The sequence below is a fragment of the Parasteatoda tepidariorum genome, chromosome 2 (assembly GCF_043381705.1).
Source record: "Parasteatoda tepidariorum isolate YZ-2023 chromosome 2, CAS_Ptep_4.0, whole genome shotgun sequence".
NCBI classification, from domain to species: domain Eukaryota; kingdom Metazoa; phylum Arthropoda; class Arachnida; order Araneae; family Theridiidae; genus Parasteatoda; species Parasteatoda tepidariorum.
The window spans coordinates 94,792,644-94,807,375 of record NC_092205.1 but is presented as its reverse complement, the minus strand read 5'-3'; the positions used below and the strand labels follow the sequence as shown (position 1 = coordinate 94,807,375).

The 14,732-nt window shown below is 29.8% G+C and overlaps 1 protein-coding gene across 1 annotated transcript in view; it reads left to right on the top strand.

Annotated features, from left to right (window-relative positions):
• The window catches only part of LOC107440417 (uncharacterized), a 574,971-nt gene that overhangs the window by 456,827 nt on the left and 103,412 nt on the right, over nt 1-14,732 (top strand). Inside the window, exons 7-8 of the mRNA XM_071177030.1 lie at nt 8,050-8,133; nt 13,599-13,705. Coding sequence (XP_071033131.1) covers nt 8,050-8,133; nt 13,599-13,705 — 191 coding nt within the window. The remainder of the gene's footprint in view (nt 1-8,049; nt 8,134-13,598; nt 13,706-14,732) is intronic.

Sequence of the window (14,732 nt, the reverse complement as noted above, 5' to 3'; positions counted from 1 at the left end):
AAATATAATTTGAAAAATTTTAAATAATTTTTACGCATTTAAAACAATTAAGATTTCCATTATTATTTGGATATTCATAGCAAAACCATTCTATATATGATCATTACTAGTCAAAAAAATACAAAATTCAGACATATTATTATTTTGAACAATTTTAGATATGACTTTTTGATACATGGTTGATATTATTGAGTGATTATTTATTGCTTGAACTTAACAACGGATAATTTTTACTAATTTTTGTTAACTCGTTTGCATACAAGAGAATTAGACAAAAATTAATAATTCCTAACATAGTTCTTTTTTATTTCTTTTTACTGAAATGAAACCTTTAGGAGGAAAAAGCTGTACAGATACTTCAAAACTAACAATCTTATAAAAAATTCAAATATCATTATTTTAAACTGGTATAAACCTAAATCTCTCACTTACGGACATTCTGTGAATAAGTGAAATTATTGTACTGATTTTGAGTATTTAATATTCATTAACAGTTTAAGAATGAACCGAAATTAACACTTAGATAATCGAAAATGTTAACGAATCCTCAACTGTGGAAATAAAAAAGAATCAAAGCTAACTATACATTTTCCTGAAATTTGAGAGGGCCATGAACCTGTAAGGATTAGTTAAAGCCGTGTTAAAGGTAAAGTTGTACTGATACTTAAAAAATAATCTTAAAAAAAATTCAATTATCATTATTTTAAACTGATATAAACTTAAATCTCTCGCCTACGGACATTCAGTAAACAAATGAACTTATTGTATTAATTTTGTGAACTTAATATTTATTATCAGTTTAAGTATCAACCGGAACTTAGATGATCGAAAATATTAACGAATCCTAAACTGTGCAAATAAATAAGCATAAAAGCTAACTATAAATTTTCCTGCTAGAGCCGTGGACCAGTAAGGATTAGTTAAAGCCATGTTAAAGGTAAACTACAATTAACTTCACTGAGAGCGGCATTTGCAATTTTATGCAAAGTAGGCGAGGAAAATTACGTATCTTCACTTTTCTCAAATTCGATATATTTTGCTTCCAAAAGCGGTTGGATTTAAAATTACACTTTTCATCCCCTTCGTCCTAATAATTAAGTTAGAAAGTTGTTCCATTAGAACAAACAAGCGCCCCCAGTTTACAATCTCTCCACGTTTCATCAGTTTCGTTCATCTTTGGCGTTCCCTTGTGGTTCGTTAACGTGAGTTGTGTGGAGGAACAATGCTTTTCCATTTTTAAAAAAGCTCCTTGACACGTTTTGCGGAAAAGGCCATGATTAAAAGCTAGGCAGTTTACCTTTCCCGTATCTGATATGGGTTTGATATTAATGGACCGAGTTTTGTTTATAATTTTTGCTAGAAAATGATGAAACTTAGTCGTAACCGTCTATGGGGGCTTAGTAATTGGATTTGATTTATCACTTTAGTTACAAAAATGATTTTTTTTAAACTAAACGTTTGTTTTAGTGAACAGCAAATTTTTTTTTCGTTTTCTTTTAGAAATGATGGTCACTGACAAGGAATTTAGCTCAACCTATCTTTTTCTATTTTATTTATACTATTTGATGAGATTTGTTTACATATATATCTAGTAATCTCATAGAAATACATAGTTTCCCACTTCAATGCTATTATATAAATATGTGACGCGTTTTTTTTAAATTTATTTATTTATTAATCAATGCGTGACAAAATAGCCGTAATTTGGCTGTAACGTTTTAGGCAGGAAATTTTTAATTAGTAGTTAGATTAGTTTCCTTTATGTTATTTTTAATTGAATTAAGTATTTTGTAATCGTTTGGTAATTTGTTTTATTTTAGTTCTATAAGTAGATATTCTTATAGGATGTCGTGGATTTAAGACAAACGTACGTCTTGCATAATAAATTACGATTTATTTTAAATATTTTTTTTCTCATCATATGAGATATCATATTAAATGTCTCCTGTACTTAAATTAATTTTTTTGTTGAAATGAATGACATATTAACATGGATATAGTCGACCAAAAAACATAATGTATATTTTTTGTTCTCTTTTTTTTTTGGTAGAATTTATCATAAGACCGAATAATAGAATAAACAAATATAAATAGACAAAAGTAAATAAAAATTTTTACTCGTAACTTTTACTCGACTTTTTACGCGTAATATAACTAAAATCTGAAATAAAATATTTAAAATTGAGTAGAAAATTTTATGTTTCTACATAAATTTCCAATGTGAAAAAAAATCCAAACACAAATATAAATCCCCATAATCCAATCTTTATTCTATAATTTTTATTTAAAGGAAGCATAAAAATTCAACTTTAAAACAATAAATCACAAAGAGTTATTATTCATTTATGCTACAAATATAATAAAACGGAAGTAAGGAAAAATATCGCAGAGACACTACATTATGTAAACTATTCAAATCCACTTATTAACTAATCGTTTCCTTTATTTCCATTACGTTTCCTTTCTTCCTTATTTACCGTCTCCTACAGTTTGTCTAAAGTAAGAACTCCCCTCGCCATTCGTCTGGACCCGTGGCGGTGACTATGGTAACGAGATATAACTATTTCAAGTAGGAGTGGGGGTCACTATTTAGGATAGGTTTGACTCGGGTCAGAGAGAGGAAGAGAATCTTTTTCTCCGGTCTACTGTGTTAGTCCAAGACTGAAGAAAAGCTACCCTCCCTGAAATGCATTATTCTTATTATTTCCATAGCAGCAGATGGCTTCAGACTTCGTGGCGGGGGAGTTCTTACCGTATACAAACTATAGAGAGTGCTTACTGACCGGAAAAAACTCCAAGAAAAGTGAAATGATGACGTCAGAGTGTATCGTACTTCAAGTATTATTGTTCATGTGATACAAAAACATTAAGTTTTACCGCTAACGTTATTTTGTAATTCAAAATAGTTTGTGCTTTTAAGCCCGCGGTAATCTATTTTGTAATTCAAAATAGTTTGTGCTTTTAAACCCGCTGTAATCAATTGTAATTCAAAATAGTTTGTGCTTTTAAACCCACTGTAATTTATTTTGTAATTCAAAATAGTTTTTTGCTTTTAAACCCGCGGCATTCTATTTTGTAATTCAAAATAGTTTGTGCTTTTAAACCAGCGGTAATATATTTTGTAATTCAAAATAGTTTGTGTTTTTAAACCAGCGGCATTGTATTTTGTAATTCAAAACAGTTTGTGCTTTTAAACTCGCGGTAATCTGTTTTGTAATTCCAAATAGTTTGTGCTTTTAAACCCGCGGTAATCTATTTTGTAATTCATAATAGTTTGTGCTTTTAAACCCACGGTAATCTATTTTATAATTTGAAATAGTTTGTGCTTTTAGACCCGCGGTAATCTACCAAATAATAATGAATCGCCTTTGATTGATTTCGTAATTTTATATCATAATTTATTTTAGAAATTCTTTTAACTGTAAACCGTATCCTAATACTAAAAAAAATGCGCCTCGGTTGAACACAGTGGCAGAGATAGAGCGATGTCAAACATTTAGCTCCAGAGCCGTTACCGAAACTTAGAAGAAAATAATGGCGAAATACTCTCTTTCAAGAAGGAATACAAAAAATGTTAACCCCTTAAAAGCTTATGTCAGCACATCAAACATCTGTTTGATGTGCTTTTTACATTTTTTTTTCTTCAAAGATTTAGTTCGGAAAAGTAATCTTTTCCCTTTACTTTAAAAAAAAAATCCAAAGATATTTTTTATTTATTTGTTTTGGAATAAAAACTTGTATATGACAATTTAGCAATTTTTCTATACTTACACAGTTTACTAAATTGTCTTAGGAAAAGGTTCAAATTTTATTAAATGTTAAATTTTTAAAACAAATAATAAAATATAATATTTTGCTGATTCAAAAAGTTAGCTATAAATCGATTTTTTTTTAACTAATGAGATTTGTTTTGTAACTTTTAACCGATACATGAACGATAACAGAATGCATTGCTTCCTGTGTATGTCTGTTTACATAACCTAATGCAACAGTGGCAAAACTGTAGATTTCTCTACGTGTAAACCAAGAGAGAAAGCGTTTACGAACTGAGTTATAGTCAAGAAAGTTGCAATAATTGTTACTCAAAGACGTTAGTAAATACATAATGAAATATAATATTTTGTCGATTCAAAAAGTTAGCAAAAAAATAGATTTTTTTTTTACTGATGGGATTTGTTTTGTAACTTTTAACCGATACATGAACGATAACAGAATGCATTGCTTCCTGTGTATGTCTGTTTACATAACCTAATGCAACAGTGGCAAGACTGTAGATTTCTCTACGTGTAAACCAAGAGAGAAAGCGTTTACGAACTGAGTTATAGTCAAGAAAGTTGCAATAATTGTTACTCAAAGACGTTAGTAAATACATAATGAAATATAATATTTTGTCGATTCAAAAAGTTAGCAAAAAAATAGATTTTTTTTTTACTGATGGGATTTGTTTTGTAACTTTTAACCGATACATGAACGATAACAGAATGCATTGCTTCCTGTGTATGTCTGTTTACATAACCTAATGCAACAGTGGCAAGACTGTAGATTTCTCTACGTGTAAACCAAGAGAGAAAGCGTTTACGAACTGAGTTATAGTCAAGAAAGTTGCAATAATTGTTACTCAAAGACGTTAGTAAATACATAATGAAATATAATATTTTGTCGATTCAAAAAGTTAGCAAAAAAATAGATTTTTTTTTTACTGATGGGATTTGTTTTGTAACTTTTAACCGATACATGAACGATAACAGAATGCATTGCTTCCTGTGTATGTCTGTTTACATAACCTAATGCAACAGTGGCAAGACTGTAGATTTCTCTACGTGTAAACCAAGAGAGAAAGCGTTTACGAACTGAGTTATAGTCAAGAAAGTTGCAATAATTGTTACTCAAAGACGTTAGTAAATACATAATGAAATATAATATTTTGTCGATTCAAAAAGTTAGCAAAAAAATAGATTTTTTTTTTACTGATGGGATTTGTTTTGTAACTTTTAACCGATACATGAACGATAACAGAATGCATTGCTTCCTGTGTATGTCTGTTTACATAACCTAATGCAACAGTGGCAAGACTGTAGATTTCTCTACGTGTAAACCAAGAGAGAAAGCGTTTACGAACTGAGTTATAGTCAAGAAAGTTGCAATAATTGTTACTCAAAGACGTTAGTAAATACATAATGAAATATAATATTTTGTCGATTCAAAAAGTTAGCAAAAAAATAGATTTTTTTTTTACTGATGGGATTTGTTTTGTAACTTTTAACCGATACATGAACGATAACAGAATGCATTGCTTCCTGTGTATGTCTGTTTACATAACCTAATGCAACAGTGGCAAGACTGTAGATTTCTCTACGTGTAAACCAAGAGAGAAAGCGTTTACGAACTGAGTTATAGTCAAGAAAGTTGCAATAATTGTTACTCAAAGACGTTAGTAAATACATAATGAAATATAATATTTTGTCGATTCAAAAAGTTAGCAAAAAAATAGATTTTTTTTTTACTGATGGGATTTGTTTTGTAACTTTTAACCGATACATGAACGATAACAGAATGCATTGCTTCCTGTGTATGTCTGTTTACATAACCTAATGCAACAGTGGCAAGACTGTAGATTTCTCTACGTGTAAACCAAGAGAGAAAGCGTTTACGAACTGAGTTATAGTCAAGAAAGTTGCAATAATTGTTACTCAAAGACGTTAGTAAATACATAATGAAATATAATATTTTGTCGATTCAAAAAGTTAGCAAAAAAATAGATTTTTTTTTTACTGATGGGATTTGTTTTGTAACTTTTAACCGATACATGAACGATAACAGAATGCATTGCTTCCTGTGTATGTCTGTTTACATAACCTAATGCAACAGTGGCAAGACTGTAGATTTCTCTACGTGTAAACCAAGAGAGAAAGCGTTTACGAACTGAGTTATAGTCAAGAAAGTTGCAATAATTGTTACTCAAAGACGTTAGTAAATACATAATGAAATATAATATTTTGTCGATTCAAAAAGTTAGCAAAAAAATAGATTTTTTTTTTACTGATGGGATTTGTTTTGTAACTTTTAACCGATACATGAACGATAACAGAATGCATTGCTTCCTGTGTATGTCTGTTTACATAACCTAATGCAACAGTGGCAAGACTGTAGATTTCTCTACGTGTAAACCAAGAGAGAAAGCGTTTACGAACTGAGTTATAGTCAAGAAAGTTGCAATAATTGTNCTCGAAATTTTTGCTCTGTTACAATCGTACCCTGTTACAATTGACCCCACTCTCCCCTACATAATTTAATTTTAAAAAAAAGTTAAATGATCAATAGAAGTTCAATAATATTTTTTTAAATATAATAATAATAATAAGCTGCATTCTTTATCTATAAGCTGCATTATTATATCTCCGTTTTCTTAATCAAAATCTATAACCTACGAAAATTTTTCTGATAAAAAATCCGCAATTTTACGTAGAGAAAAGCATGCTGAATCGTGTTTCACAGCCTTAAAGAAATAGTCTAAATCCAATGTAAATGTTTGTTTTGATTTTGTGGTCGAATTTAAAATGATATTCCACTACGCTAGCGTTTTTAACTTCCGGATTTTTGCCAAATCTCTTATTTTCACTTACGTAAGTTTCATGTGTTTCCACGGGAGCATGCGCATTGCACCAGAGCTGATGCATGCGCACTTGTAGTGCGCATGCGCAATTACTCGAAATCATACTAACGGGAAAATACGGAAGCTAACATAAATTTGCAAAATCTCTCTAGTGTCTCAAATGTTCTTCATTATTTAAATATGTTGTATAATTATTGTCGAAAGTGATGCATTTCGTATTTAAAAAAAGTATTTTCTCCCTTTAAGATACTTTCAAAACTTAGTTTTAAATTTTTGTTTAGCAATCCTGTTATGCTAACTGACAATTTTGTTTCTTCCGAATTAACACATTCCTTGGCCAAATTATTAAACGCACTGTCAAAAATCTTAATCATCAGGTTATACTATACAGCTTTATTGTTTTTATGCAACTGAAACCGGTTTGCACTTGTTTACGTTCGTGTATCAATTGGTTAACATTGTAATGTAATACGTTAAAAATAAATACAAATAGGAAGTATTTAAGATATTTCCTGTATTAAAACCCATTACATGTAAACCACTAAATATAAAAATATTGCATATAAACTCATGCAACATAATTATTAAAACACTACAGTGCGTCTAATAATTTGATCTAATTATTAGAATATACTAATATAATACCTGATATAATAAATATTCTATATTTATATAATATACCGTCTAATTTATCCAATGGTCGAATTTATATTATTTATCGCTTAATTTAACCAATTGATACACGAACGTAAACAAGTGCAAATCTCTTTCAGTCGCTTAAACACAATAAAGCTGTATATAACCAAGTGATAATTAAGATTTCACATAGAATCTTATAGTGCGTCTAAAAGTTTGGCCAGAGACTGTAGCATTTATTCACTCACTATCGTAAGAGGATAAAAGCTAACATAAAAACGGGTCAAACGCTATATTTTTTTCCCCCTGTTATCAATCCATAAATCATCACTTCGCTACAGATGACGAATTTCAAACCCCTTATTTTATTCCCTTTTTACACCCGCGTCTCTATTGGAAATTTTTTTTCAACAAAAAAAAAATTTCTTTCTTTGAAATGGAATGGCCTCAAGCCGCAATCCCCCCAAGAGTATTTTGCTCTACGCCTCACATCTTCCAAGTGAAAAATTGGTTTTAAAACGACTGTCAGAAAAGTAGATAGTGTATAGATATTTCCAGCATTGGTTATTACTGTCATTTTTGTATTTCAAAAAGAAAAAAAAAAGTGCTAGAAAGTTCCTTAATACTATTTTTAGACGCGTTTTTTTTTTCCATCTCATCTGATTTTGTTCTGTCCGAAAACTGGATACTTTCTGGAAATTTTTTTTTTTCGTTCTTATTAGGCCACTGTTCGATTTTCAATCTTTGACGAGTATTTTTGACTTCCGTACATTATATTTTTTTTCTTCTCTTCCTTACAGTTGAATGCTCGGGGTCTTCCTGTAACAGAACTTGTTCCGGTGAATCTGGCGAAGAAGTGGATAAAAACTGTACACAGGATGACAGTAAGTTTGTTTCTTTTCTGACGGTTTTGGAACTTTTCAATAAGCCTTGTAGTAAGGGTGAACAACAACAGACGAAGCCTCTTAAAAAAAAAAAAAGAAGGATTTTTAATACATTTTGCAACGATTGTTATAAACTTAATAAATTTTTTTTTATATCAATGTACATATTTTTATCTTAATTTTATCGTTTTACAAAAAAAAAAAAAATTTCAAAAATTAGCGAAAAATTAAATTACAGTGCCTATAACGAATTTTTTAAAATTATCCATAACTTGCCTGTAGTCGCAAGTTGAAAAAAAATCATCCGAATTTGATTCGGGTTTTAAATTTTTTTAGAATGTAGTTATCGTTGCCCGTAGGATATTTAACACGTTGAATGCCACGCTAATTTTACATGGCTTGCCCGTCTGGCAAAACGGTAAATAACTAGAAACTAAATTTGCAAATATTTATTAGAATATAAATTTGCAAATATATTTTGCTAGTTTTTTTTAAGAGGTTTAGCATGATATATCTGAAAAAAAGTGGTGAATTATATAAGCCTACGAATTGTTTAGAAATAGTGGTGGATAAAAATCTTTTAAATTTAATTGATTAAACCAAGAATCACAATTAATAAACTACCACTTGAAAATATTTATTTGCTGTCAGGAGCAAGTTGGCATCTCTGTGCATATAAATAAAATTGTTTTTGTGTGTTCTATCTTGCATTAATTTCTTCAAACGATTTTAGTAACGATAATAATATCAAAAAATTAAACATTTAATCGAATTATGTGTTTCTAATTTTCCACTGGTGACCCCCGTGGCGCTAGGAAGAAACTCAGTGCCGGTCACCATTGACATGGCATTCAACGTGTTAATAAATTTATTTATATCAATGTACATATTTTAATCTTAATTGTAACATTCTATAAATACAAATATTCAAAATATTAGCGAAAAAATAAAATACAGTGCTTATAACTCATTTATTTAAATTATCCATAACTTGCTGTACTCGTTAATTGAAAAAAGAATCAATTGGATTTGATACGGGTTTTTAATTTTTTTAAACAACATATAGTTATTGTTAAACATAGGATTCTTAAAAAAATTCTTTTTTTTTCTTCTCAAAATGGCGGCGTTGTGAAAAAAAGTTTAAAAAAATGACATAAAATAATTTTTATTTTCGAGGATTATTTAAAAGCAGTCAACACAATCAAAAAATATTTGCCTACAACGAAAACTACAGTATAATACTCTCGATATCTCGACAAACCTTGTTATGTCAAAAAAATATTTCGCCCCATGGCATTACATATCCACATAATGTTAATTTGACTTCTCTTGTCGAACAGTTTCTTCTCAAAACCTTGTTATATCGAATATTTTCGAAATAGAATATAATTTTTTTCAGAAAATCACAATGTAAGTTTACTGTAAGCCAATTATTTTCTATTTAATGCAATATTATTTTCGTTTTGCTTTTAAAAATAAAATTATCATTTCCGTATTTAGATTTATAGTTAAATATAATTACATACATCTTTATTAGTAGTTATTTTTATGTTCCATGACTCTACTTTTTTAGAGTAATATTAGAATATATATATATATATATATAAATAAATAGAACATATTGAGTTCTGAACTTATCTCGAAATTCTTTTAGCGTTCCTTCAACTTTGAGATATCGTTAGTATACTGTACATTTATAGTAAATATTGCGTCAAAATTTGAAGTAAATCGGTTACAAATTGTAATTTCAACCTATCTAACCTTAAATTTGCTGTGCTTCTCTTATTTGCTGTAAAATACAGCAAATAGGAGGAACACATTTTCTAGCAAACTGCGTTTAAAGTTTTATGATCAATAATCCATATAAATGTAAGAAATTTTGCAACTAACTAAAGTGCACCGGGTCCATAAGATGCTTTGTCTATCATTTACAGCACATTAAGGTTAGTCTAGCCATTTTCCCTATTAATCCAATTTCCCTACTATTATCCCTCATATGTTTTAATAGAAACAGCTGGATCTTTAGTCATCTTTATTGTAAGCATACTCTATGACTGTCTACATTGGTTTATAATTGCACCAAAACTGTCATTAACCCTTTGAAACCTTCTTTAAAAATTATCGCAGCTAAAGAAGTTGCAGTATAAACTATACTGAATATACTATTTTTTTTTCTCACATAATTTAAACAAACTAGTTCAATAGAATAATTACAATGGCGGTACTTGTTTTTTTTTTATTTTTTATATTACCGTCGTTGAACAGCCGACCCAATTTTGCATTTATGACTACTACTGTTCAACTCCGTGGCCTTGCAATATTGAACCCAATCTAGAAGACAAGGAAACTCCTGGCGGACTTTTTGCTGGAACTAACCCGCATTTACATTACACGGAGTGGAAAACCTATCATTGTTACCCTGACGACAAGGGAAGAGTAACCCATGCTCCGTCTACCAATGAGGATATTTCACGTCAGCACTGTGGTCGGTGCAAGCCGTATGCGGAATTCGTATCAACCAGGCGTCGCTGGTATTCGAATCCGATTCATTGGAAGGCGAACACTCTATCCCCTGAGCCACCGAGTCTCAAATGATAGTACTTAAATAAAATGTTTCGATAGTCGACGAAAATCAATTCATTATTTTGGAAAAATAATCTTAAAAAAATAAACTATCAACAAAACAAAAAATTCTAATTTTTTTGGAAATTTTACTGTGTTGTTCCCTTTTAATGTTGAAGTGTCGCCAATATCTGTTACATTCCAAAGTGATCATGCTTAGTTTCCTATTACATGCGATTTCAATTATCTAAGTTATTTTCTGTACGTTACGTACAAAATACTGTGTTATCATGTACGAAATACAATTGCTAACTGTCACTGCTAACTACCAGCGCTCAACTGCAGCTAATTGCTTAATCACTCTAGGACTTTTCGATACCAGTAAATTGGCAATAAGTTACAATATAGCAGTTCAAATTATACGCTATTTAGTATTTGAATTATGAAACATAAGTTTATTATTTTTTTTGAATAAAATAATTATTCGAAAAATATTGAAATTATTAGATTCGTAAAATTTTTTAAATAAAATAATTATTCGAAAAATATTGAGATTAGTAGATTCGTAAACTCAAACAATAGTTAGAATATTTTTGTCGTTTTATTTAATGAAATAGATTTTTTTTTAATAGAAATTTGAAAACAATTTCAGCAAATATCATGGTTTTTTTCTTCCCTGGATTTAAAAGGAAATCATTTCAAACTAAAATGTATTCGAAATCGTTTTCAAGAGATATTTTCTATTTAATGAATGGAATTAAATAGCTCGGAAAAGATTAATTCAGAATGAAAAGAAGAAATAACTACCATAATTAAAACTTAAACAGCGGGCATTTCGTAACTGTAAAAAAAAAAACAATTTAAGTTAATGATAATGTATAGTGTTCCATTCGAATTGAAAATCGTCGTTTGAATTCCTAAAGACCTAAGAAATGAAGACATCTTTTCTCGAGGAGGAAAAAAAAAGAATACTCATGCTTTCCTAGACAATCCGAAATCATATATAAAAATAAAAAAAAATTCTCAAGTGAAAGAAAGTCTAATCTAATTTTATGGATTCTTCTTTAGCTGCAAAGACAGTCCTGCGAAGGAAAAAAAAACTGTTTTTACGATATTTTCCGCTGGGGTCCGATCGTCTGCGGTAAAAGGCCAATCAGCGAGCTCAATTAGCCGTGAAATGAGCTTTAGCGATTGCCCTAAGACCTCGCAATAAGCTCATCGCACACCTTCTTGCAAACGAAAGGGAAGAAAAAAAATATTAAAACAAAACGGACAAAAAAAAAAGTGAAATATAAAACTCTAGTTTTTTGGAATGTGGCGTTTAGTAGTTTCCGCTTGAATAAAAAAATCGTTTTCAAAACCAAAAGAATTCATATACTTTTCCGATGTCGTTCTAGAATAAACAAATCAGTTGTTTAATAAAGTTATCAAAGAAATTTTGCACAAATGATTACTTTAATTTATTTATTTTACTTACTATAATTGATATTTTCGCTGATTTGGCGAGCGATATCGATCTGGCACTATATTTTAAATGAATTTTTCTTTAATATTAATTATTTCAAATAATAAATTCCATTGCTAATTAATTATATTATTAAAGATTAAATCCAAAAAATGAGTATATTGTTAACGATATTTCCCTTGTTTATTAAAGGTTCAAATAAATTTTTATGAATTTATGAGAAATGTGAATCGTATTTTTTGCCAATTGTAATTAGAAATAAAAATATTTTATTTTTACAATACAAGCGAAAGTTATCAGAGGCGATGACTATAAGAAAGAAAAAAGTGGAAGAGCAATTTGAAAACAAAAAATTCCGATAATTGGCGGGTGGTAGCGAGCAGAGAGGGCACAACTACTTAATATGGGTCATGGATCACAGTCTCCTTGCTGTTAGACTAACCGGAAAGGTTTTCGTAGTTTTCATATCCATGTAGCGCAAATGCAGGTTAGTTCCATCTAAAAGTCCACCGCGAAGGCATATTTCTCCCAATGTTTTATCCAGAAGTTCCCTTGTCTTCTGGATTGGGTACAAGATTACAAAGCTACAAAGTTGAACATTAGTAGTCGTAAAACCAAAGTTATATATATATATATATATATATAAATATATATAGCATAATAAATAAAAACAAAAAAAGATGAAGAAAATTAAGAAAAACAATAAGTTNAAAAATAGAGGAGAGTTGAAAGAAAGTAATTTGATACACCTTCAAGCTTCATCAGGCAATCAAACTGGTTTGAGTTTTCTCAGTCTCGACTTCCGTGTGAGAGAATTCTTTCGTTCTTAAAATTTTTATAAGCGATTTCTAATAAACATGCTATTTTTACTTCGGTTTTGACATGCATTCTTAAAAATATACATTGAGGGTAGCCATTATGAAACACCCTATATTACTAACCAGAGCCGCGATGGCTCAGGGGATAGGACTTTCGCCTGCCCGATACGAATTCCGCATCCGGCTCGCACCGACCACAGTGCTGACGTGAAATATCCTCAGTGGTATACGGATATAAAATAAAATATATTGCTAACCAGTTAATTGTTTCTGTTTTAAATAACAATTCCCGCTCATTTGTTTATGTTTCAATAAGCAATTTCCGATTTTCAAATTTAGATAATAGCTTGTTAATATTTGTTATAATTTGATAACATTAATACTAATATGAAGCAAATGGATATTTATTGAAATATCTTCCACACCACATGCATATAAATTTCATGAAGAACGAACTTACCCTCTTCAGGCAGATCGGAATACAATCTTCTTATTCCTAACTACCTGATGAGGGAAAGCTCATTTTTCCCCCCAAAATCCCTTATTTTACTTTGTCTTGTGAAAGAAGCTTTAATATTTTATAAAAATTACACATAGTATTTTTTTTTCCTTCCCCTTAGGACGTTTACGCTACATTATATCATTGCATCTAACAAATCCGAAAGTGAACAGCATACTATCGGACAAAAAAAGGATGGACACATTTAAAAAGGAAATGGAAAATGCGGTGAGTAAAACAGTAAGAGAGTTTTATGTAGGTAATATGTGGAAATAATACTTTTTTGTGACGTAAAAATTACGTAGCATAAACTAAATTATAGCTCTAGTTTTCTCAAAAGTATTAAAATCTCATCAAGTATCGGTAATCTACATATTTTATTTTTACCTAGTGTAATAAAAAATCTAATAACTTGATTAATTTATTTAAAGAATCTTAATCTTCTTTTACCCTTCTGAAAGTGTATTACATTTTTAATTCGCCCATTACAAGATGAATGAAATTAACCATTAGAAGTTATTAGAAATTGAGGCGCCACTTAGTTAACGACGCTAATAGGTTTTTGAAAACTTTTAAAAAATGTTCTTTTTTTTCTTCTCTCGCTTTAGTAGGTTAGAAGAAATAACATTAAATAATGTTTTAGAACTTCCATAGATTTTTTAGAATATGAGAAAAATCGTTTTAGTTTTCAGAAGTTCCAAGGGTTTTTTTCGTTAAGAAAAATAGTGCTGTATAATTTTAGATAATTATTGTATATACAGTCCCTGGACAAATTATTAAACGCTCTGTAAGATTCTATTTAAAATCTTAACTATCAGGTGATACTATACAGCTTTATCGTTTTTTACACAGTTGAAACCGGTTTGCATTTGTTTACGTTCGTGTATTCATTGGTTAGCATTGTAACGCAATACGTTTGAAATAAATACAAATACGTAAAAAATCTCCTAAATAAATACCCATTACATATATGCTTAAATATAAAAGTATTACCTATAAACTCGTGCAGAAGATGTCATTATTAAAACACTACAATGCTTCTAATAATTGGGTCGAATTATTATATTGTAGGGGTGAGTGGGGTCAATTGTAACAGGGTACGATTGTAACAGAGCAAAAATTTCGAGTGTCGGGTTCTAGATTTGATTCCTAGGTGGCGCACAAAGTGTATTTAATAAATCTACATGTACACACCTGCTGGCAACCATTTTTATGTACTTTTGAAAGAGTTACATCACAAAAGATATTTTCACGC